Source organism: Amblyomma americanum, chromosome 3, assembly GCF_052857255.1.
Source record: "Amblyomma americanum isolate KBUSLIRL-KWMA chromosome 3, ASM5285725v1, whole genome shotgun sequence".
Taxonomy (NCBI): domain Eukaryota; kingdom Metazoa; phylum Arthropoda; class Arachnida; order Ixodida; family Ixodidae; genus Amblyomma; species Amblyomma americanum.
Window position 1 is genome coordinate 70597944 of NC_135499.1, and position 26600 is coordinate 70624543.

At 47.3% G+C, this 26600-nt stretch overlaps 1 protein-coding gene across 1 annotated transcript in view; it reads left to right on the forward strand.

The window, feature by feature from the left end:
- Positions 1 to 26600, forward strand: part of LOC144123047 (neprilysin-1-like) — a 240814-nt gene that overhangs the window by 23021 nt on the left and 191193 nt on the right. The window contains exons 5-7 of the mRNA XM_077655963.1: positions 950 to 1036; positions 13974 to 14069; positions 18742 to 18837. Of these exons, the coding sequence (XP_077512089.1) occupies positions 950 to 1036; positions 13974 to 14069; positions 18742 to 18837 (279 nt within the window). The remainder of the gene's footprint in view (positions 1 to 949; positions 1037 to 13973; positions 14070 to 18741; positions 18838 to 26600) is intronic.

The following is a 26600-nucleotide window of genomic DNA, read 5'->3' on the forward strand; positions in this document are numbered from 1 at the left end:
GCTAGCCCTGGAGCATAAAATGTTGATGCACACCGGCACAGGCAGCTAACTACTATTGCATTGCAAAAGCTGTGGCAGCCGCAACTGCGTTCCTTACCTCGACAAAACCGCTTTCCTCTGTAATGCACGCAGCAAAACTGAAAGGGAGCTCGCCCTCGTTATCGCTATCGACACAAGAGATAGTTTTTGGAACAGCATGTTCGTGTTTCAGTTCTTAGAAAACATAGCGCAAAAAGGAAACAGACGACATAGAAGTGGACAGGACAGGCGCTATTTTGACTGACTTGTAGTTGTGGCGATGAGGTTGACACAGGTGATCACAGGATGAATGGTGGCAGGTGAGGATAGAAAAGAGCCCAATGTAGGAGAAATTTGATGTAACAGTAACTTGGTTTGGGCTAGTTGGTAACAGTTCTTAGAAAACATAGCGCAAAAAGGACACGGACGACACAGAAGTGGACAGGACAGGCGCTATTTTTGACTGACTTGTAGTTGTGGCGATGAGGTTGACACAGGTGATCACAGGATGAATGGTGGCAGGTGAGGATCAGACCGGCTCTGATTCTCCTGTAAAATTCTGCTGTTTTCTATCATCGAGCCGAATGGCGATAGTTTTTTTCTTGTTATGTTCGCGGGCCTTATAAACCACGTGTTTTTACAAATGAAATCAGTTAGAAGTGTGCGCTTTGTCTGTCCTTTTGCGTGCTTTACGCCTCGTCTTGTTCGCGCAGTTTGTACTCACTCGCTTGTGAGATCCAAGTTGCTTTTCCTGAGCAACCTATCGCGATTGACCAGTAATTTAACAGCCACCTTCCACGCTATATAGCGATTAAAGACGGCAAACTATGCCGAGATTCCCTTGACCCGCTTGCACTACAGTTGCACCTGCCCAGAAATATATTATGGTGATGCAGGCGTGGCTGTTTATTTTCCTTTTGTCTTTTGGCAGGCGCCAGCTGGTGAAACACCACCCGCGGAAGACGCATCCGGCCGTGCAGATCAATCACCAATAGCAGAAAGTCCCATTCCTACTGAGGTAAGTGCTCATGATCACGTCGAACTCAGCCTTAATTTCCAGTTTTTGGCGCATCAATTGTCCTGACTGCATTTTCAGTTTTTGTTTACTGCGCGGCCATTCAAATAAATGGGAGGCTGCCGTTTCTCTAGGAATCGCAGGAGCGTTTGTGCAAACCTTCAGTTTATTTTACACACGTTCCAGTTCGAGCAGAATAATCCCAAGATATGTTTTCCTGCTCGATTTACTGGTCGATAGTCCCCACATCCCTAGCTGGGGTACATGAAAATACGAATCATGTCAAATGCTCAGCTGGCTGTAAGACTCACCCCCCCCCCCCCCCCCCCCCCCCACAGGCGGACCCAGGAACACCCTAGCCTTGCAGGAGTTGTGATAAAACCGCAGCGCCGACGTGGCATACAATTCGAGTTTCATCGCCGACATCCATGCAGACGAAGCAGAGCTTCGTGCTCTAAACGCTGGACGTACGCAGGAGGCAACAGCTACAAGTGTGCGGCGGATCGCACAAAAGGCAGTATACGATCCGCGCACTTGTAGCTTTTGCCTTCTGCATATGTGCAGCGTTTAGAGGACGACGCTGTGCTTCAGCTGCATAGATGTGCCCGCGAAAATAAAATGCAAAATAAAAAAAATGAAGTGCTGTCGGGACGCGGACCTTAAAGGCGCTGCACATCAAGACCACTTCCTCACCTGCACAATCTCTACTTCACTGCCTCCTTCATCTCGTCATCATCGGCATGAATCAAGTCTCGACCGTGGGTGAAACATATACTGTACCCTTAATTTCAAGTTATCCATTTTTAATTAATATTTCTTACACTATAAACGATCAATTACCTTGTCAAACGCGAACGAAAATCGTCACCTATCAATTTGCCGCAGCACAATTGAGAGCAAATGGAGCAATCGGAAACATGAAACGGACCAGCTAGCATTCATCATTCGGTTTAATACCGGAGTACCTGAGTAATTACCACTGAATTGTTTTGTTTGCACGCTAAGCTTATATTAAGGCGCGCTCGCGAAGTGCTAGTACAAGGCGTATAAAATGGCTGTTTAAAGTGGTTGCGTTCGCCACAGATAACCATGAAGGTGGCTTTTGCAACGTTCCACGAGAAGTCCAAGCTTAACAGTGGGTCGCAGCTTCGAAAGACAGGAGTTCAAGCCTTCAAGAACACTATTGGTATGCTTGGATTACCCCTGCGACGATAGCTGCTCCCATACATTGCCGATGAGTCCTCGACAGGGGCTGCTACTCATGTTAGTTCGTCAGAACCGGCACAGTGCTACGGAACTTGTTCAAAAACTGAGGTTTTAACATTGCCTACCGTGACAGCTTCGCGATTTAAATTGCGAAGTAAAAGTACATGGCGGATTCTGTATTTCTCTTCCACTAAACTGCGACCACCGCGGTCGAGGTCGGGCTGCCGTAGTCGCGATAAGCGGGCGAATGCCGTAGCACCTAAAAAAATTGGGCAGGTGATACATCATTCGCAACATAATCTTTCGGGCTATTCTTCTCTCGTATAAAGAGCTAAATGGAAACAAAAATAATGGAAAAGTCTACCAGAAGGCAATGAGCGGCCCTTCCTTCCTGCTTGTATCCCGTGCAGGGAAGAGACGCATTTTACATTCCAATTCTACTGACTCTGTAGCCAAATCAAATGCCAGTTTTGTGTTCATTTCAAAGAAAGGCATTTCGGCATTTAAGAGGTAAATTTCGGCATATAAGAGGCATTTCGGCATATAAGAGGTACGTGCACATGTCCCATCGCCACAAAAAATTGGCGGGAAATTGCGGCGATGGCGTCGTTTTTCGGCGCTGCTGAAAATGTCAAGCATGTGCCGTGCCGTCGACAACAGCGACGAAGGTAAAGCCCGTCGGATCAAGCAAGCCACGCGGTTTGTCAACTGCAACATTGGAGTGGTTTATCTCATTCCATTGTCTTAAGGAAAGTGCTGTATAGGCCAGACGGGACAGTGCCTGAACGAAAGATTGCGAAAGCAGTGAACAACTGAAGCAGCTCTCATGGCAGATGGCCATTTGGCGGCCATTTGCCGCAAGCGCAGCATAAAGAATAGAGGAAAAAAGAATTGGAAGTTTTCACACGTCTTTTTCACAGCACTCGATTACTGAAGGGGCTCGGCAAGCAGGTAGAAAGATATTTGACCTTTTTTTATTGAGAAAGCAGGAAAAAAGTGCATGAGCACCCCCTCACGCCCTCAGTAGCCCTCACGAAAAAAGAAATAGCTTACCTGGCAAAGAGCACGCGCTTCAACGTGTTATGAATTTTCTTTTTGTTTTTCCTGTGTATCGGCGGTGCTTGCTGTCGTGTTAAAGGAAAAATTCCGAGTTTCTCGAGCATGCGTGGATGCGCATTATGCATCTTTCACCTAAATGTCTAGTAAACTTCATTTGATGTCTAGCTTTGTGCCGTCGGCAACTTTTCACGGTCCCTTGTCTTTTTTATCACTAGTAACCATGCATGTTTAAGCCAGTGAATGAAAAGCAGGAAGAACAAGGAAACGACAAAGACGAGCACTGACTCGAAACTACATTTTTTATTCACATAGCCCTAACCACGAGACCCAAATGCTCCCGGGCACCTTCTCAGAGTAAAGGGACATGGGAGGCATTTACCCTGCAGTGGGTGTACTCAGGCTGATGGTGATGATGTTGAGTAAGGGTGGCTGACTAACGCATTGTTGTTTTTACAATAAAATATGCTTCCATAAACTCCCGCATTGTCTTTACATGAGGCAATAAAATGCTAGTATGGCTACCCGAAGGCCTCCACACATTCTTTTTGTCTTGGCAGAGTTCGCATTGGTGCATATTGTGTGGAACAGAGCAACCGCACGAAATACAGAAAAAACAAGGACATAATACATACGAGCGCTGACTTGCAACTATATTTCTTTATTCAGAAAACAACATACATATGCCTACAATAACAAGGTCCAACAGGTGCCTTGCACGTGCTCAGAGTACAAACTAGAAAAGCTACATCAGTACATTCCTCAACCCTTAAACGAAAAAAGAGAAACCCACAGAAAAAAATAAGAAATCATGTATTGTCAATGAAAGCAACTTCTTTGCTTCCTAGTAGTAAAGATGGTTAATTTATGCCCTTTGGTTTTGCGAATGAAATATGCCTCTTTCAAAAAATGCAAAAAAAAAAGTGCGCAAACCATTAGTCACTCAATCCAACACTCAATTTGATCGTAGAAGTAAGACAACGCGGGTATTAACGGAGGCATATCTGGTTTCAACAAGCAAAGAAGAATACATTAGTCAGCCATGCTTATTGCTATGGTTTATGGGGGTTTAATGCCTCAGAGCGACTCGACTATGAGGAACGCCGTAGTGAATAGCTTCGGAAATTTCTGCCACCTGGTGTTCGCTGACATCGCGCAGTACACATGCCTCCGGAATTTCTCCTTCAACGAAATTCGACCGCCACGGCCGGGATCACGTCTTTCTGGTTAATCAGCTGAGTGTCATTATCACTGAGCCACCGCGGCGGCCATCCTTATTGCTAGTATGTAAACAAGTAGCTTTCATAGACAATAGATGACGCGGGATTGTTTTTTTTTTTCGGTGGTTTCCCGGTTTTTTTCTTGTAGGGGTTGACCCATGAACTAATGATGTGAATTCTTTAGATTGTACTCTGAGCATGTGCGAGTGAGCTACTCGGTCTTGTGATTGTGGCTATAAGTATCAGGTTTTGTGAATAAAAATGGAGTTAGGAGTGAGCGCTCGTCGGTGTTGCTTCCTTGTTCTTTGCGTCTTTCGTCCGGTTGCGTTGTTGATCGTATATGCATTTATAGCAACTCGCCCTTGTTTCGAAACGGCAGAGCTGGAAATACAAAACTGGCGCAAAGCTGTGATAATGACTCAAGTGCTAAAGAAACAAAAAACGAACATAATCAAACGGGAATAATTGTTGTACATGTAAGATATTGCCATGCTATTTAGAACCCATGCAGTGTAGTTGACGGGGCTCCAAGCATTGTGGCCAGTTCACGCCAGTTAACCGTTTCGTTTTCGCCTCTATGTTTGATGCTGGATCACCACCCCTGTAAAGCCTTGCGGAACACCACTTTTCTTAGACCCTCGATCTCGGTGGCTCGGGCAAGTATACGGAAGAACGGTTCAAGCTTCGATCGACGCGGGCATGCAGGCATACACTGGGTTTCTGGCGTTATTTAACATGCTTATTCCACCAGAAAGCCATCTATGTTCAAGGCAATAGAAGACTGCACGAAAAGAAAAAAGTTGAGGGAACAACTAAGCTCCTTCTTAGGTGATAGCCAAATCGGGCCTTTCAGTCGCCTGTTGTCCTCTTTCAGTATGACTTCACAGACACGGGCAACGTTCTTTTTTTCACCATCACATAACGCTTAATCTAGCCTCAAGGCGGAAATGCGATAGCAGTAAAGATCCCTCCCGCGGAACAGCTCCTTCTCGGTCGCCTAGGTTGTCCCTCTATGCCCATATTTGTGAAACTGGTCATTCTCTACTTTATAATCAGAGATCGCGTATACGCTTATGCCACTCCTAGCGGAGTGGTGCAGCGGTTAAGCGATGCGCTACTGCCCAGGGAGGTGGCTGGTTCAAGCAGAACCACAGGTTGGAGAAGATGTTGAGGAGACCAGCCTCCTCATCATGAGCAACCTATCGGCAAAAATTAGTAATTTAGTTCCTACGTGAAATGGTCAGAAGTTTGTCCACTATCACGTGAGTAGGTTGTGATGATGTCACAACAGCACTTCACTTAAATAGCAGGCGGGCCACCTGCTTTCCTCTGCACTCCTAACGGCACGGCTCCTGATGAAAAAGGCCTTTAATGTTATAGCGTTAAAAGACTACAAATATGACAGCATTTCGACCACCCGCTTTCACTCGTGTTGCACTTTCCCGGAAATATGCCATGGTCATGGAGGTGTAGCTGCTTATATTAGTTTCCTCTTTTGGCAGGCGGTAACAGATAAGACACCCCAGGTGGCAGATGCATACAGCCCGACCGGCGTTAATGGATCCCATCGGTGGCCTTGGGTACTCTGCGTATCACTTCCCACATGACGACACTGTTCTTTCTTTCATCATCACATAACGCTGGACCTACACTCTAAGCACAAAAAAACACCCAGATAGGAGTAAATGGCACGTCGCATAGCGCACTCCCGAAAGGGTGCTTGGATACTTCCCAGAAAAGAAGTAGCTAGTCTACTTCTCCGTTTGAATAGGTATTCAAAGCGCGTTAGAAGGAGTACAGTGATAACGCTCTTTAGATGACAGCTTTTTTTTTACTGATTGGGCGCTCACAAAGCAGTTAGCACGGTAATTAATGAAGTATTATATACTCCTTTTCTGCTCACTTTAGAGTATATGGCAGGAGTATGTGCCAGCTCTTTTTAAGCATTCTTTGCAGAAAATATTTGGAGCACTTTGCCTTATTATAGGTTGGCATCTACGATGACCAGAGGAGTATTTTCACCTCATGAGGAAGAGCACATTTGAAATTAAGTACTCCTATGGAAGCTTCATTCTGGAGCTTCCTGTCACAGAATAAATTCACCAATGAAATTGCAGTCACTGATTTCAAATAATAATTTTATTAGGTACAGAACATACGAGCCAAGTTTCCGGCTGCTTGCTTCAGATGTTCACAAAGAACCAACGCCCTGGCAGCCGTAAACATAAGGGGAGTGGCTTGACTCGCGTCTCTGAGTATTTAATTTCAAAACTGAAAGGAGCAAAAAATAGAGATGCCGCCTTTGCAAGCTAGGAGGGCACCTGGAAAAGGCTTGCTGTCAACATACAGGCATGTGTTGCTTTCGCTGGTAACAAGGCACGATATCAATGAGGCTTCTTCTGAAATAAAGATTGAAAATCAGTAAGCGCATGAAAACAATTACACCTCTAATATTGAAGTATGTGACGTGCTTAAAATATAGCTTGAGTCATGTCTGCACAAGGAAATCAGGGGACATTGTTAACTGAAATAAGCATTTTTGATGTTTAAACGTTTTTCATGGCAAAAGATCAGCTAAGAGAGCATAGCAGGTAATATACTATAAAGCTCAAGAACGAAACGGTAGTTACCCTCAAAGAGCAAGTTCCAGACAATGGCCACAGCCTTTTCATGACACAGAGGTTAATCATATTAAGCCGGGGTTAATACCTCTTGATCTGCCACCCCTGCGATTTCACACTGGCCGCTCAAAGGGGATCATCTACGACGCCATGAGCGTCACTCCAGGCTGTATTGGCTGGAGGGCCCTTTGCGGGCATTTGCTGCTTCGTTCTTATGTTGTATCCGATTATAGCTCTAGCAGGGTACAGATTTAAACACCAGCAGTTGTTAACACTCCGCTAACCAATCCCAACCTTAAACGAAATCAAGTTTTGAATTTTTGACTTTATTAAATAAAGAAGCCAAATAACAACATTCTAGAGGTTGTTTTTTTATTGAGATTAGCTTCTTGTTTCACTAACCTGAAATGGCTTAAAAACGAACTACTTTTTGTCGTGGAGGAATATCAACGGACTACTTTTTTTTCGAGGAGAAATTGCGTTTGGGGGCTCTGTTTGTGGGCGGAAGTTGTATCCCACTGTATTACATATCTGTACATCGGCTGATATCGGCTAGACGCAGTTTTTATGGTAGTACAAGTTGTGGGTATAGCGACTTTCATAGCCGTCAATGCAAAACGGCGAATGGAAAGCAGCGCCAATCGGCAAATTTATTCAGTAAAGCATAAACAACACAAAGGAAAGGGTATTACTGAGTCATTTGCTCATACGCACTGCCTTTGGCTGCTTTCGTACACTAAAAGGGGCAGTGGTTCATAATGTTTTTTTTTTCACTTGTCAGAAGGTTCCTTACGCGTTATAGACACCAGATGAAAGTAATCATATTAATCGGAGCATCAAAAGAAAAGACAACGCTTTGCACACACACAGTGGGGGCTTGAATGCAATTTTCTTGCAGAGAGAACCCGTCGCCGCGCACTTAGACGTCGTCGTCTTTTTGCGTGCAGGTGACTAGCACAGCAGAAGTAGCGACGCTTAATTGCAATTTCTTTCCCAGTGCTAGGGAGATAAAGCTATCCCCACCTGTCTTCAGTTCTGCTTTGACGTCACATTCTCGGCCGGGTGTGTCAATCGGCTTTTTTCTTTTTCTCTGGCTGCCTTCTTGAGATTGGAAGTTTCAACCGGAACACTTGCCTCCACGATGGTAAGGTGGCTAGATTGGGAAGGTGTGAAGAGCGCGGCGCCTTCCGTCGGCCGAGCGTGACCCCTCTGCGCACCGATGCCGCTAGGGGGAATGTGGCGCTGCTCCTAGCGGCGCGGTAAGCTCAGCCGCGTCGGCCTTGCGCACCCCGTAGCAGTTAGTTCGTTTCGTCGCCTTTATTGGAGAGTCTGTAGCAGCGTTTTCTCATGCGAGAGCGAGATGCCTTCAACAACAAAAAAGAAGACGGAGCATTGGTGCTTTGCGCCTGGGTGTGGCACGGGAAACAGTAAAAAAAAAAAACTGTTCCTTGCCGCTGCCTGCCAGGGAATGTTTGCCAAGTGGTCTGGAACGACCCCAAGTGCCGACAAGGCCGTCAGTATCATTTTACAGTCGTTACCGTCGTTGAAAACGAACTTGCACATGCGTTTAGCCGAACGCGCTTGCATGTCGAAGCTGCGGAAGAGGTATTCTATACTCAATTAGTGATATGTGACAAAAATTAGTTGCGCTGACAGCATCAGTTGTACGTTTTTATTGCCTCACAAGGATTTTTTTCCTTAAGGGTATAAATCAGGATAGTGAGAAGAAACGGAAAACACTGAAGCTTTGTATGTTGTAGATCAAATTCTGAAAAAATTTCCCCCTCACTTGTAATTAATCAGGTTTGTGCGTTGGGGCGCCCGGTTCATGCTTTGGGGCGCCTTCATCCTACCCGCCGCGGTGGCTACTATAGTGGTTAGGGCACTCGGCTACTGATCCGGAGTACCAGCGGGTTCGAACCCGACCGCGGCGGCCGCGTTTCGATGGAGGCGAAACGCTAAGGCGCCCATGTGCTGTGCGATGTCAGTGAACGTTAAAGGTCCCCAGGTGGTCGAAATTATTCCGGAGCCCTCCACTGCGGCACCTCTTCCTTCTCTTAGTCCCTCCTTTATAATTTCTTCCCTTAGGAATAATAATAGTAATTGTTTTTTTTTTGAAAGGAAATGGCGCAGTATCTGTCTCGTATATCGTTGGACACCTGAAGGGCGCCATAAGGGAAGGGATAAAGGAGGGACTGAAAGAAGAAAGGAAGAAAGTGGTGCCGTAGTGGAGGGCTCCGGAATAATTTCGACCACCTGAGGATGTTTAACGTGCACTGACATCCCGGGTTCAAACCCGGGAACTCTGGATCAGTAGTCGAGCACCCTAACCACTGAGCCATCGTGGCGGTCTTTCATTTTCGCCTTCAGCCAATGTGACTGCAGTTTTGAGGTCCTACGGCACGCATTACAACCTGCTCTTCTCGCCGTACGTATGTGTAGTGGCTGCGTTTCGGTGGCGGCACAACGCAGAGAGTCAGTGCACGTTGAAACCCAGGTCGTTTAAATTATTCCGAAACCTTCCACTACGGCATTAACAGCGTCGCCCACATCCTGGGCATCATCTCGAAATGTGCACGCACAAAACGTGGTTGAGTCCAGCTATGCAATGTAAACTGGGCTTGTGAAGCAGCATATTTCACAGGAATAATGATGTGAGTTGACGAAACACCATTTTATGATAAAGATCCATTCTTTGACACTAGCAGAAAACGCGCGATAAGCGAAACGGGCTCATTTTCGCTTCAGTGGTTAAATTTAGCCTACGCGATGCGCTCATTTCGGCTGCGCGCCTTACCGCGCCTCTGCCATCAGCGCCACCACATGGCATCGGCGCGTTGCGGGGCCATGTTTCCCCGGCCGGTTTTCACACCTTTCCAATCTAGCCACCTTAACGATGGTTTAAAATAAATGGCAGGTGTTATGAAACTGGAGGCGACTATAAGTAAAACGGCGAGTTTGTACATACCTAAAACAGCGCCGGAACAGGGACAAGAGAGAAGACGACGGGCCAGGCGCTTACTAGCAACTGATGGTTTATTTAAAAGGAACACATAATATACACTCTTTTTACATGGGTGCGCATGAGCGGCGGCAACAACACTGATGAGCTGACAACTTCAGTCATGGTGCGCGAGATACAATAGTTCACAGTTATGAACAAGAACGGACGGGGTGATTACGCATGTGTCACGGTTTTTGGGAATATGAAATGTTTCGCTGATTTCTCTAGTTTATCTTTGTGACTGTGCAAGCTCTTAGTACCGTTAAAAAGTGGAATACATGTTTCTGAAGTAGCCCTTGGGGTCACGGAAGCGTTTCATATTAACAAAAATCGCGACAGCGACACATGCGTAAGCACTCCATCCGTCCTCGTTCATGATGGTGAACTATTGTATCTCGATCACCATAACTGAAGTTGTCAGCTTATCAAAGTAGTTGATGTGGCTCATGCGCGCTCTTGGTTGTAAAGAGAGTATATATTATGTGTTCCTTCTGAATAAACCTTTAGTTGCTAGTCAGCGCCTGTTCAGTCTTCTTTCTTGTACCTGTGCTACGAATACAAAAAAAATCGCTTGCTTTCATTGCATCGCAGAAAGAATGCAACTCATTAAGGCAAGCATGATTTTGTTCTCATCGCTGTTCATAACAACGTGACAAAAATTCATGGACTGCAACGGGACTCGTGCATTTTCTCCGTGCTCATTGCCTGGGCAGCTTTTTCGTACTTCTGGAGCGTAACTACATAAAGAAAATTTGGTTTCCAGGAAACCTGCGCAGCTGCACATATTAACGCAAAGAGGCACAAATTGCCATACGCTTTTGTCGGCCCCATACGACCACAAATTTCTCAGATACTTAGTTACCGCTGTCTGAGTTGGCTCATCGGGGCGACGATGCAGCCTTTAGTCTCGGCGCACCCAAATTCCTTGCGGGGCTCACAGCATGTCACCGCACACTGAAGAGGGATTGGCGTTTAGTGTATGCGCGTTAGTGGCATCAAAGGAGATTTCTGTACTGGTTACTTCAAAATACGACGAAGATAATCCGGTATTTTTTATTCTGGCCGGTTCACGTGAAGACAGAGCGCAACTGCAGCTTCCAGCATTTGTATATTGCGTAGACAATGAATGGCCAGCCGTTGCTTCCACACGTACTACCCGCTTGAGTGAGACGTTCAGTGCAGTATTTTGCTGCCAAGGTCGATGATATCCAGTCTCTTTTATCACGATAATCGTGTTTAAAGGAGGGGGCGGTAAGCGGAGACGCCCACGCGTCACTGACCACCGTGTTGACCCAGCGGAGCCAGGCTTCTTACGGACTGACGGTGCAGGCGGAGCAACACCAAGCGTTCCGCGAGCACGCTGGCGGCTTCAGGAGCAGAGTCTGTGGAGAACATTGCTGCGCAAGGTGGCGGCGATCCGGTATCTTCTGTCATGAAGAACATGCGTGAAGCAGCGGCGAGAAGCGAGCAACCAGTGACGCGAAACCCGGTGTCGTCAGCTCTAAGCGCGACGAACCGACAGCTGCCGCTAGGCGGCGGGCAGACGCTAAGAACGAGAGATAGGTTGGGTTTCAAGTTTAGTAAGAAAAAATCTTCAGTGATGATATTTATGATGAGGTCGGCGAGCATAGAATACAGGAGTTAACGCTAGAAGTAGTGGATGAGTACAAGTAACTTGGGGTGTGGATAAATAACAGTGCTCAGTATGCTCAGTATCTGACAGAGCATTAAAAATATGTAATGAATAAAGCTAGTAGGAATGCAGCTTTCATAAAAAATAGGGCACTGTGGAATTGCAAAACGTATGAAGTCGTAAGAGGGTTCTGGAAAGGGGTGATGGTTCCTAGCCTGACTTTCGGTAATGCGGTCCTGTGCATGAGACCAGATGTTCAAGCAAGGTTAGAAATTAAACAACGTGGCATAGAGAGCCTAGCTTTGGGAGCACATGGCAATACACCAAATCAGGGGGTACAAGGTGATACGGGATACGTCGGGATACAAGGTGATACGTCGTTCGAGAGCAGAGAAGCTAGCAGTAAGATAGCATTTGAGGAGCGATTTAGTAAAATGGGGGAACAGCAGTGGGCTAGAAAAGTTTTCGGATACCTGTATATAAAGAATGTTGATACGAAATGGAGAAAGCGAACTAGAACATTGACAAGCAAATATCTGTACAGCAGTAGGGGGGCAAATAAGCAATTATCAGTTAAGAAAAAGTTTAAAGAAACAGAGAGCGCTGTGTGGAAAACAGGGATGCTGATGAAATAAGAACTGGAAACATAAAGGGTTTTTAAGGAGGAAATTGCCAAAGAAAATATCTGTGATAATTGTAGGGGAAGCTCTTTGTTGTTTGAGGCCAGGACGGGAATTTTGCGGACTAAGACATAAGAGTCAGGTACCACGAGAAAGCACGTTGTGCATTGCGTGCGCAGAGGAGGAGAAAACGGATGAACACTTGATACTTTTCTGTAAAGGGCTTCACCCTACAGTGGAAAGCAGCGGGGCTGATTTATCCAAGATATTGGGGTTTAAGGACAGTGAAGGGAAAGTAGATTTTAAGCAGGTAGAAGTAACCGATCGAAGGATATCTGATTGGTGGCTAAGATCAAGGGAAGAGTAAAATTTCATAAGTCATGGCTAGGTGGCTTGAGCCACCGGCCGATTTAAAGCGTTCAGCCGTATCCATCCATCCATCCATCCATCCATCCATCCATCCATCCATCCATCCATCCATCCATCCATCCATCCATCCATCCATCCGTCCGTCCGTCCGTCCATCCATCCATCCATCCATCCATCCATCCATCCATCCATCCATCCATCCATCCATCCGTCCGTCCGTCCGTCCGTCCGTCCGTCCGTCCGTCCGTCCGTCCGTCCGTCCGTCCGTCCGTTCGTCCGTCCGTCCGTCCGTCCGTCCGTCCGTCCGTCCGTCCGTCCGTCCGTCCATCCATCCATCCATCCATCCATCCATCCATCCATCCATCCATCCATCCATCCATCCATCCATCCATCCATCCATCCATCCATCCATCCGGAGTTTTTAAATTGTTTTTAAGTTTCTGAAGAAGTATATAAGCGGACGTACTCCTGTTTGAAAAAGTGAATCATGTGCATGCTCTATTTCACAGCTTTGTTTTGTGATGGCAGTAAAAAAAGAAAATTTTCTTATTTCCGCCCCTGATTACTGCTTGCACTGCTTTAGGATAGTGAGTTTAAAAGAGGACGACAGTCGTTTGTACTTCTATTCCAGACAACGTATGTTTACAGTGGAGCCTTTGGAATATATTGCTCTAGCGCAAGAGATCCCTCCCTCGCAAATACTCCTTTAGCACCTAGGTTCTGTCTACATGTCCATATATGCGGGATTGACCATTCTCTGCAAGCACTGATCGCGTGGAGTCCGCATACCTGTCCTGGCCCAGTGGTTCAGCTGTTAAGCAATGCACCACTACCCCGGCAGGTTGCTGTTTCACACACAGCCACAGGTGGCACTTGCGAGGCCTCGAATGCTCTTCGCGAGCAACCTCTTGCGACCAATAATTAATTTAACCTCCGATTGAATGGTTGGTGGTCGTGGGCATTTGGGTTGTGCCCAATGTCCAGGTTGTTGTGATGTCACAAAGGCATGTGCCTTAAGCGGCAAATGGGCCACCTTCTTTTCTCCACCCGCCGACGCTAGGGTTCCCGCTGAACAGAACCGTAAACGGCAGAGCGTCGAAACGCGGAAAAATGACGAGATTTGCCCAACTCGCGTGAGCTCCTGTTGCACGAGCCCGGAAACATAACATGGTCATTCAGATTCTGTTTAATTTTGTTTTGTCTTTTGGCAGGCGGCGGCCGATGCGACACCACCGATGGCGGACGAATCGAGCCCGACAGAAGAATCTACAAAAGCTGATGATTCCATGAGCTCTGTTTCTGATGAGGTAAGCGTAAAATATGGCCGCTTTTATGAACCACAGCGATGTAGAGTAAACCGTGAGACGGTGGTTGGCACTCAGAGAATGAGGCCTGCTAAATCGGCGGGCTTCCAGCTGTCGCAAGCGCGTTGTGAAAGCGGAAAGGTCAACTCCGTGCAATTGGTTCGCGACAACTTTAAGGGAATCTTCCAGTGGTTCTCATGATGTGCAGATGCTTTTTGACTTTTCCTGCGCTTGAAAGCTTGGTAATAAAACGCGAAAGTAACGTTTGCTTCTAGTGTGTGCATATGTTCGGTCCGAGTGTCGATCACTGAAGAATATGAACCACTCAGTTCAAATGAAGTCTGATTTCGGCTTACATCAAGGCGGATTCAAAACTCTAACATGGTATTTCTTGCCAACGGGATACAATAAAATTAATGATTCAGGATGGGAATAAAACGGGATCCTGTCATCTAGACTCCTCCTAATTTGGCGATGAGTATACAGTCAGCAGATTGACCGAGGGTGTACCAGCTGCTTCGCCTGTCGTTTCTAGACAACGTATTTATTTTCTATTTTTCCTGCCTTATATCATCAGTAACCCTGCCAAATCTAAATCAGAATTATCACCTGCTGGTAGTCCACACATGGAGCATTCAAAACAGGAGCAGCAATCAGAAAAACAGGAGACAGGCCAGTTAGCGGTTACCATGCGCTTTACCACTGCCGCGAACACGGTAGATTTTTCTTTGTTTCAACGCCAAGCATATTAAATTACGCTCGCGCTGTGCGATTGCAAGGGACACAAGCGTGTTTATAGTGGTCAATCTAAGATGCGGTAGTACTGCATAGATGACCACGAAGGTATCTTGCTGTCTTCCGGAAGAGGTCCCACCAAAACTATGTACGCCGGCTTCGAGAGACAAGATTGCACATTAAAGCTGCGAACTGGGCTGCGAACTGCGAACGTTGTTTTATTGCGCTGTTCAAATATGAATGAAGATTGCACACAACAGGAAGTTACAGTTGTGCTGCATGTCGAGCAACACGAAATGCTCTCGGGACGCTGATATTGAACTCGCTGCATGAGAAGACCGCTTCCTTTTCCTACACGATCCATACACAATAAACAGAAATCTTGCGATACGATGTACGGATGGGCATGAAATAATTTGTCTATCAGCGTTTTCGCTCCCTTAAATTGATTTTATTTCCTCAAAACATAATAATTTATTCCCGCCCAGAATGTTTTTTTCGTGGACCAAGTTGAAATATTTATAATTCCTTCAAGGAGATGGTAAGAGGTGGTGAGGGAATATTTTTCTTCCTCATAGGCAGGCTTTAAAGGTAGCCCCAGGTGTGTATTTTATAGCCATTGAGTTCTTAATACCGATGCAGGATGGGAAGAATTACAAGACGCTTAAGACTGCTTACGTGCTGTAAATGCGAGAGCATCTGTGTGTTGTCGGGCTACTAGATAAATAGATTTGTTTACTAGCATTACTAGTTAGCATGTATTACCAGTGTTTGAACAGAATTTCTGGTGAAGGCCTTTAGGTAAAAGGCCGTAGGGTGAAGGTAGTTAGAAAAGACCATGCGACATAAGCTTAAATAGAAAGCGTAGCTTCACCTAGCCGCCACGTCACTTCTGGTTTGGATAACATCACTTACAGTGTGATGACATCACTTCCGGTTCCGGAACCATGGTGATTTCGCACTGAATTTTCGCCGACACAATTGGGTTCGAAGCCCTCTTCGGAAAAAGATTTTTTTTCCTTCCTGATGATGCAGTCAGGTACTGTGTGGGATAGGGTCCGTTTCTTTCTGGACGGTCGGTCAACGCTGGACTTTTTGACCGATGAGCAACATAATGCTTTCGCATTATAAAACCGAGTGATGTTACGCGTATACGTTCTAAACTGGCGACTTAAATGCATCAGTAGATGAACGGCGACGGAATTCATTTCAAGGCTAGGTGATTTAAAACACTATCTCTTCCTTTGAAACCAAAATTCCACTATCTTCGTGTTTAGAGTTGCATACTTGCCTCCCTTCCGCGCCCCGTCCGCCTTGGTGTCGTCCAAGGGTGAAAAAGGTGCTGCGCCTTTAGTTTCCACGTAGCGTGGTTATTTACGCGTTATTTATAACGACATAAAGCATCAGTAACCGAAGTCAAAACCAAATCACAATAGACAACTACCAATACGTGGCCGAAGCATTAAAAACAAAATTAGCAATCGTAAAAACAGGAGAAGGACCAGCTACCGGTCATCACCCGCGTTAGCACGGATGTATAATCGCCATAGCATTTTTAGTGCCCTAGCCCTTAAGGCCCATACAGAGGAAGCGATATTTTCTGCCCATGTAAGACACGTATTTTAGTAATTCTGGTGATTCTAGAGCCAAGTCGAGTGCTAGTTTGTGTTCTCTTAAGAGCCATCACAGCATATAGGCGGAATGTTTCACAGGTCACGGAAGGAGGTGAACGCAGAGATGCACACACCAGCCAAAGGATCTGGTGAAATCTCGAGCCTTCATTGCATGCGGTGCGCCTCTCCCGCCGTGCGTTTCCTATATGCGCAAAGTCTCGACGATAACATAGACCTTAAAGCTTTGACCACAGAAAAGCCCAGCTGTACATTTAGGTACAGCCACTATGATAAGTACGAATGCTCTAGTGATGGCTTGAAAGCTAAGCTGTACAATTCTCTTGACCCATGAGTGACGCTCTCGGAAGCACTAGCAAATTAACCGGTTATTTATGCATAATATCAAAAATTCGAAAACGTACAAACGCGTATAATATTGTGGCGGTGCTGGAAACACACATCAGTGCTCCCGCTGTCACCCGTCACGGTGATAGTTAACTTCTTAAAAAGCAAAAATAGAAGGAAATGTTTTAACGTGGTGTGAAGAAGAGGCAGCAGTTAAACCGCGTCGACTTGTCACATCTGTTTAGCCTAGATGACTCTTTGCTGGGTCGTCGGCACGTCTGGCGACGATACTAGAACAAGTTTAAGTTCTGATCGAGGTTAATCTGATGTGATCTGTCCGCGCCGCATATGAAAGTTGATGAAGACAACGATGTGCAACGCACAGCGCGAGAGAGTGTTGCAGTTTAACACGAAGCTTGATCGATTGCGGCGATAACATTGTGCCGTCGGGCAGTGGCCAGCGAGGCGAATCTGCTCCCGCCGTCATGGTTTGGAAACCTACTCGTGGGAATATTTATTTTGTTTCTGCATGGCTGTTGCTATGCTTCGTTTCGCATAGGTCACCCTCAACATCACCCTAGCATTGGCGGCAGCTTGCGCGACGCTCCTCCGAACTAACCCTAGCTTACCCCATTTACTCCAAGGCTTCACACAAGATTCTTGATTGCGACTGTGTTAAGAGCTGATTTCGCACTAAAAAGTGCTACACCGCAGGAAACGTTGCGCTGGCTCCAAGAAAACTATGCCATATGCTAATATGAGCTCAGTGTAGTGCAGCTGACGTGGCTTTAGGTTGTAACCATTTCATGCGAGGTAACCTTTTCGTTTTCGTCAGGATGTGTGTTGTGGGTTTCCCAGCGCTGTAAAGCCTTGCTAAACACTCCTCTATCTCGGCGGCTCACCCAAGCAACTGGAAGAACCGTTCAAGCATGATCGGCGCGAGTATACGCGGGGTTTTTGTCGCTCTCGAATATGCATATTCGAACAGCGCGCGATCTCTGTTTAGGGAAACAAAAGAATGAATGAGAAAAAAAGTTGAGGGAACATTTAAGCTCGGCATTAATACATGACTCAACGGCATTAACGGTTCCCTTCAGTGGCCTTGGGTGCTCTTTACGTGCCGCTTGCACATACGGGCATTCTTCTTTCTTTACCATCACATAACACTTAACGCCGCCGCGGTGGCTGAGTAGTTATGGCGCTCGGCTGCTGGTCCAAAAAACACGCGGGTTCGATCCCTGCCGCGGCGGTCGAATTTAAATGCAGCGAATTTCTAGAGGACCGTGTATACTGTGCGATGCCAGTCCACGTTAAAGAACACCAGGTGGACGAAATTTCCGGTGCCCTCCACTGCGGCGTCTCTCATAGCCTGAGTCTATTTAGGTCGTTAAACCCCCATAAACGAAACATAACGCATAAACTAGCCTGAAGAGTACAGTACGACAATATTAGAGATCCCGTCCGCGCAAGAACTCCTTGTCCGTAGGTTGTGTTCTGCCTGCATGCCCATATTTGTAGAACTTGCCGTTGTCTTCTTTGCATTCATAGATTGCGGGAAGTCCTCATACATTCCTGGGCAGTGGTGCACCGGTTCAGCGACGCGCTGCTGCCCCAGAGAATGGCTATCTCAAACACAGCCGCAGTTGGGGCTTAGCAGACCAACATTACTCTTCCCGAACAACCTCTCGTGACCAATCATCAACTTAATTGAAATCTGAAGCGGTACTTATTTGGCCCACAACCCTGTGGGCAGGTTGTTATGATTTCACAAAGGTATGTTTCCTTAGCGGCAAGTGGCACCACCTGCATTACCCTATCCGCCGACGCTAGGGCTACCGCTGACAAGGACTTTTAACGCTTTAACGTTAAGCGACGGCAAAAAATGAGATTTCCCAGATCGCTTACACTACTCTTGCACTTGCCGGAAAATGTACCATGGTCATGCAAACATAGCTGCCTGATTTTGTTTTGTCGTTTTCCAGGCGACAATCGGTGAGACAACACAAGCAGCGGACGAATCCAGCCCAACAGGTGAATCTACAGTAGGAGATGACACCATGAGCCCTTCTCCTAGTGAGGTAAGCGCGGATCATGCCTTGAAACTCAGCCTTAATAACCAGCTTTTGTTTCATGACTATTGCTGACTGGCATTTTCGAGTTCACGCGCTTTCACTACGTGGGACAGTTGGATCGGCTGGATGTCGCTCTCTAGGAACCGCAATAGCGCTTGGTGCAGAACCATATCGAGATTTTTGGACAAAAAATAGGAGAACTGCAAATTTGTAAGATACTGTTATGAAAATATTGAAGGTAGTGGTTATTCTTCAGATATGTAGCTTTTAAAATGATTCCATCTATCGGAGCGAAGAGTTTTGACTATAATAAGAAACCAATGGGGAACGTTTTTCACGATAGCAAAAACGTTAAGAGAAAAAAAAAACCAACACTGTCATCGGGTGTTCAGCGGATATATTGATTGTTTTAGCGAAATCTTATAACGAAAATTAAAATTGCGTTCCTTAATGGTTTCCCGCCCAGACATGCTTTTGTGAAGAATTATAGGGTAGTGAACAGATGCCCGGATGGGAATAAAATTATTATGCTTTAGTGCACTCCTTGTTGGAAATTACTTTATTGCGTCAAATTGGAATCAAAATTGGAGGACGTTAAGACTCGCCTTTAAGTGTGAAACGCGACAGCGTATTGCAGCGTTGCTAGGGAGTCCACGGAACGGCATTGCCTTGCCCGTTAGACAAATCGCTCGGAGTCTACAGGAGGCCACTGAACACAACAGAGACGCTGCTCCACACCAGAACTCGTAGGCGGCTGCACTTCCATCACACCTGTTCAGAAACGAAGGGCTGTACTCCGACGCAGAAAGGTCGCCTACAAGCGCGCCATCTGCCGGGCTGCCATCTGCCAGGGAGAAGGTTTTAGTGGGTGCCACACGATGGCGCTACTATTGCACGCCAAGCGCGGAGGAAATTTACCGGCAACGCATGGTACTCGCTTAATTACGACAGCTGTAATTTATATGCTCATAATCACTCATGTACGCCTCAGTACTGATGTCTAAGACACGTTCGTAAGAAAGCCGCGCATTCACTAGACACGCCTTTATTCAAGTTCGAAGGTCGAGTCGTCGTGGCGGATTGCAAGCGTCCCCGTCACGAACGCCAGAGGCCTTGGCTCGATTGCCGGCCTTGACCCTGGGTTTTTATTCTTTGAGTGTGCGTGCTATCGGTTTTTACGCAGCCCCCAAATATTTACAACGCGCGGTGTCTACAACTACTACTACTACGACGCCGACGTCTTTTCGACCGAACGAGCTGTGTACACTGTCGCGTAATAGTTTTTTTTCCATGAAGGGAAATTTTTTCCTGTCGCACTGGGAATATCTATTACTTCCTTCATGGAATGGGTACGGGGTACTCAAGGAATGCTTGTCGTTCCTGCAGGGAGGTTTTAAAAATGGCCTCTTGGAATTCGTTTTATAAAATTTCAGACCATAATGAAAAAAATTACAGCAGTCTATTCTACATCTGGATCATTTGCTCTTTTTGGAGCCTTTCTTGAAACTGCTGCGGTCTGGAAATCTTTGAGAAAGAGTCATAGCGTGCAAAAATGGGAAAGGATACATGCGAAATCGGTCCTTTTCTTCTCAACAGTCATGATCCGGGGTAGACCGCAGTGGTGCAGCGGCTAAGTGGCCACCACCGCGGGCTGGCCACCTGCCTCCTAGGTTGCTTCTCATGAGATTTTTTGCGGCTCTTTCTCTCACCGTCACCGACGCCGACAATGATGCCGACTTCTTCGAGACAGGGCCTCCTTAACCATATCGCCTTAAAATTTAATTATTGTGCAGATGATGCATTATGGAGTAACTACAGTTATCATTAAAGTTACACAGCAGAAATAAAGGAGGCCAACAGTCACCGAAATCGAGAAAAGCACAGGGAAATTTTCTGTTTTTTAATCGTGGCACTGTTCATTGTCAAATTAATAGCATAATAATTTCATGGCTCAAAAATACTTGGTTACAAAAAAAAAAAGAAAAATCAACGTCATGCCGCCGGTGTGATCATAACCCACGAACTTCGAATTTGGCATACCGTGTTCTACCAACGTAGCTACAGCGACGGCTGTACAAAATTGATGCTTTCGGGGGTATTCCGTGTATCCTAAGCTTGAGAATGTACACCATCGACCACCTAGTCCACAGCGGCGGACGCAGTATATCCTGTATTACCTTGAGTCTCACGCGGCACGTGATCGAATGGTGAGGACGCAAGCACTGCGAGAACCCTCATATTACCTATGTTATCAAGACTGCCATAACCGAGCCCTTTTTAAGCGATTGAGAAGACAATTGAAGGGGAATGAGGCACTCATTATGACATACAAATGAAGGAATCCAACTGCTACCAAAAGCAAGAACAGCGCAGAGGAATTATTGTTCTATTTGTGGTGTTGAAGATTGGCGAATTCAGAGCATAATTATTTCATGGCTGTAAGATGTTTGGTTAGAAAGCGGAAGAAAGATCATCCAGATGCCTCCGGTGGGATGCAAACCCAACATTAAAGTTTCGCGTCCGGTGCACTAACAACTGAGCTATAAAGAAGGCTGTCCAATCTTTTGGCAGTTGAGTCAGTTTGCAGAGCACCGGACGTAGAATTCTGAGGTCGTGGGTTCGAATTCCATTGGCGACATAGGTATGTTTTTCTTTTGCTTTGCAACAATTATCTTTCAGCCACAAAATATTCACGCTTTTTATTTGTCCCTGATGCAGAACACAAGTAAAACAAAAATAGATAGTGCCATTCATTCCTCTGCGCTTTTCTTGGTTTCGATGACTGTGGCCTTCCTCCATTTGTATGTCATAAAGAGCCCCTCAGTTGCCTACACTTGTCGGCTTAGTAATATTGTCACGTTGGCGTTAAGCGGCCGAGAGTTACGTTGGCGCTTAACGGCCGAGAGTCAGCAGCGGCGTAGCCCTGGACGAGCGCTTCTACAACACTTCGCTCTCCTCTTCTTGATAGGCGCGTTCGTCTGCACGAGCGCTGGCGTCATTTGCCCCCTCCTCCGAAAGCATGGACCCGATGCTCAAAAGAAAGCAGGGGGTCTCGAGAAGGGTTAGGGTGTGCTTGCGTAGTAGGGCTTCAGGCAAACCACGTGGACCACCTTGGGCCGGTGGTGGCGTCGAGATTGTTGTGTCTCATGAGGGACGACTTCGTAATTCAGGGCTCCAAGGCGTCGTACAAATCGGTAAAGACCGAAGTAGCGGCGCAAGAGCTTTTCGCTCAGTCCGCGTCGTCGGATAGGAGACCAAACCCAGACAAGGTCACCTGGGTGGTATCCACATGCCGCCTGCGTAGGTTGTAGGGTTACGCGTTCTGGCCCTTTTGGTCCTGAATTGGAGCCTGTGCGAGTGGGCGAGCAGCTTCCGCGCGTTGTAAGAAAGACGCAACGTCGTTATTTGGATGATCGTCGACATGAGGCAGCATGGCATAGAGTGTTATCTTGACCTGACGTCCATAAACTAGGCCAAATGGTGCCATGTTGGTTGTTTCCTTCACCGCTGTATTGTATGCGAACGTGACGTAGGGTAGGACGTCGTCCCAGGTTTTATGTTCCCCGTCCGCTTACATTGAAAGCATGTCCGCCACCGTCTTGTTGAGACGTTCTGTCAGTCCGTTAGTTTGGGGATGATAAGAAGTCGTCTTACGGTGACTGGTGTGACTGAAAATTAGAATATGGTGCAGGAGCTCAAAGGAAAATGCAGCCCCTCTGTGCATAATCAAAGCTTGCAGAGCACCATGACGTAAGACGATTTGATGAACAAAGAACTGGGCTACTTCGATGGCGGTGCTACTTTAAAGAGATGCTGTCTCCGCATAACGTGTGAGATAATCAGTGGCTACTATCATCTATTTTTTTCCAGAGCCTGATGTAGGAAAGGGACCGAGTAATACCATGCCGAATTGTTGAAACGCTTGCGAAGGCGGCTCAATGGGTTCGAGAAATCCGGCTGGCTTCACAGGCGGAACTTTGCGGCGATGGCAATCCCGGCAAGTGCGGACGTAATGCGCAACGTCAGGACCCAGGCGAGGCCAGTAGTACTTGCCTTGAATCCTAGCTTGTGTTTTAGTAACACAAAGGTGGCCGGAAGCTGTTTCGTCATGGCAGGCGTGGAGAATTTGTTCGCGTAGGTTCACAGGGACTACCAGCAAAAATTGCCTACTGTTGGCGGCGAAATTCTTCTTAAAGAGAACGCTGTTTCGTACGCAGAGAGACGCCAAAGCTCGCCTGAAGGCTTTAGGAACTCTCCTGCTGGTACCTTCAGGATAACGAATGATGTCGCGGAGGTCGGGATTGGCGAGTTGATGCTCGGCGAAATCTTTGGCATGTATTTCGTACAAGAAGACTTCATCGTTGTGACCAGCGTCGTCCGGAGCTGCTTGCACGGAAGCACGAGATAAGCAGGCGGCGTCTACGTGTGTGTGACCGGATTTGTAAATGACGGTCATATCGAACTCTTGGTGTCGAAGGCTCCATCGTGCGAGGCGCACTGAGGGATCCTTGAGGTTGGTCAGCCAGCATAGTGCATGATGATCCGTCAGTACTTTGAAAAAGGGGTCATAAAGGCATAGTCTGAGCTTCGAAACTGGCCACACGATGTCGAGGCATTCTTGTTCAGAGGCAGGGTAGTTGCCTTCTTTCTTCGATAGTGCGTAGCTTGCATAGGCGATGACACGCGGTTGGTCTAGCCGAACTTGAACTAGGACAGAGCCCAAACCAACGTTGCTTGCATCGGTGTTGACCTTTGTGTCTGCAAGTTCATCAAAGTGCGCCAGCACAGGGTGTGACTGCAGGCGGCGTTGAAGGTCTTGAAACGCCATCTGCTGTTGTGGTTCCCACTTGAACGGTACATGCGCCTTTGTCAGACCAGTAAGGGGTGAGGCAAATTTAGAGAAATTCTCCACGAAGCGGCGGTTATACCCGCATATCCCGAGGAATCGACGAACTTAATTCTGATCACGCGGCGGTGAAAAATTGGCAATGGCGGATGTTTTCTCGGGATCCGGAAGGACTCCTCCATAGTTCACGACACGGCCTAAAAGCATTAACTTTTCATATGCAAAACGGCATTTTCGGCTTTTAGAGTAAGGCCTGATGACGTTATGGCCAGCAATACGTCCTCGAGGCGACACAGGTGCTCCTCGAAAGACGGGGCAAAAACGATGACGTCGTCCAGGTAGACCAGACAAGTTTGCAACTTCAAATCCGCAAGAACGGTATCCATGAGCCTTTGGAATGTCGCGGGGGCTGAATAATGACCAAATGGCATCACCTGAAACTCGTAAGGGCCATCTGGAGTAATGAATGCCGTTTTTTTTTTGTGGTCCCTCTCGTTTACCTCAATTTGATAATATCCAGACTTCAGGTCCGTGGAATAGAAATATCTGGTGTTCAATAAGCGATCCAAGGTGTCGTCAATTCTGGGTAGCGGGTACCCATTCTTTTTAATATGTTGTTTAACCGATAGTAGTCTACACTGAATCGTATGGGGCTCCTTCTTTACAAGCACAATAGGCGCCACCCACGGGCTCCTATAGGATCGAATAACGTCGTTGGTGAGCATTTCTTTCACTTCTGTGCTGATAGCCTCCCGTTCTTTAGTGCACACTCGATAAGGTGACTGCCGGAGTGGTGGAACATTTTCATCAGTAATTATGCGATGTTTCGCAAGTTGCGTCCGCCGGACGCGTGACGACGCGAAGGAACCACGGTAGCGATGGACCTGTTCCCGCACCTTGTCTCGCTGCTCGAGCGGCAGGGTTGTGTTACATTCGTACTGAACACCAGCATGTCTATCAGGCTCATCGTTGAAGCATTCGTTAAACTGCGCACACACCTCTTGTTCTAATAAGAGCGTCTATATACGCCAAAGCCGTCCCCTTGTTAAGGTGCCGGTATTCGTTGCTGATTTTTGTGAGAAGAACGTTGACCTTGCTATCTCTGAGGAAAACAACAGCCCTGGCGACGGAAAGTCTCTGCCCAGAAGCAACAACTGCTTGCTTTCCACGACACCCTCAATTTGCCGTATGTTCTTTGAGCATACGGTTACCATTAAATTGAAACGCGGAGGCACGGTCACGTGTTCGTCTAGAATGTGCTGCGCCGCTGGGAGAACACTATCGACGGATATGGCGTTTTCTGTTTAGAACTTGCCGGACTGCTATTGCAGATCAATCACGACACCGTTCTCAGTCAGAAAGTCCATGCTGAGTATGACGTCCCGGAAGCACTCGGCTAGCCCGACGAACGTTTCCAAGAATGTTTGGCCTTGCACAGCTACCCGCGACGTGGACGTTCCCGTTGGTGTGATCAAATGGCCTCCTGCAATAGCATCTGTGGGCCGTCCCAAGCTGTTGTGACCTTTTTTAGCGCCGCAGCAAATTCCCAATCAGCACAGAATAATTGGCGCCAATATCCATGAGCGCGGTTGTATCGGTGCCGTCGGCCGAAATCTCTAAGCCGGCTGTTGCTAGCGTCTTACACTTGGGATGTCGAGGCAGTCGGTCTCGCCTGCAGTGCGTCGAAGGAGTACGGCATCGAGGAAGGCGTCGTGACCACGGAGGGGTATGTGAGGACATCGGCTTGTTTTGAGGCACTTTGATGAATCGTCGGCACGGCTAGGGAATTCGGAGTTGTGCGTGAACTGTCATGCGGCGATGGAGGATCTTGCACATTTTTTCACTGAGCAGCCGCACCTCCAGAGGCTGCTGCATCTGGTTTCCCCTACGGGGCTCCAAGACTGGTCTCATCCTGGGGAACTGTAGCGACGCGGAGGTGGTGATCGAGAGAAGCGGCGCTGTGCTGAGACCGCTTGCGAGATGTAGTCCGCGATCTCCTGCGGTCGTTCTCCACACGTCGGACGGGGACAGCCGACAGGGAATCCTCGAAGGCCCAACTCCTTGTATGGGCAGCGGGGCCTCACCGCAATGATTGCGCAGCGGCTGATTGTCTGACGCTCTCCAGATATCCGTTCTCCGTCGTCCTAGGCGCTGTGGAGAATTCGGCTGGAGAGATTGACTCCGTATAGCGGCGGAGATATGTGCGTCATAATGTCGGTTTGGCTGGGACGGAATGAAAACACGTGTGACGGCGGCGTAGCTGTGATCAGGGTGCTGCGGCTGTACCGGGCCTGGGAGAGGTAGTGGTGTGCTCGTAATTAAAGCTTGTTGCACCTCCTCGCAAACAACATCAGCAAGTGTGGCAACCTGAGGCCGCACCTTAGCCGGAAAGAGCTTCGCCAGTTCTTCGCGCACAATGGATCGAATTATCTCATGTAGAGATTCTGCCGTGTTCATCGTGGTTCCCTCCACAGTGGCCCTGTGCATCGATGCCGTTGTACGGCAGTACTGACGGGCCCTCATGTCAAGAGACTTCTTGATGGAGCTCGCCTCCTTTACGAAGTCAGTTACAGTCACTGGAGGACTTCGAACCAGGTCGGCGAACAGCTGCTGCTTAACCTCTTTCATCAGGAAGCTTACCTTCCTCTCATCCGAGGGGTCCGCACGTCGGAAGAGTCCATTCATTTTTTCGACGTACACCATCACACCCTCGTTGGGGAGTTGATGTCGGGCCCGCAAAAGCAGGTCAGCCTTCTCCTTGCGTAAAGTTCTGTCCTTGAAATCTTGGAGGAACTCGGTTTTGAACGTATCCCACGTTCGAAGGCCTGAGTCATTGTTGATAATCCAGGTCATTGCGTACTCTCCGAGGGCGAAATAAATATCACGCATCTTGCAGTCAACGCCCCAGCCATTGTAGATGGCC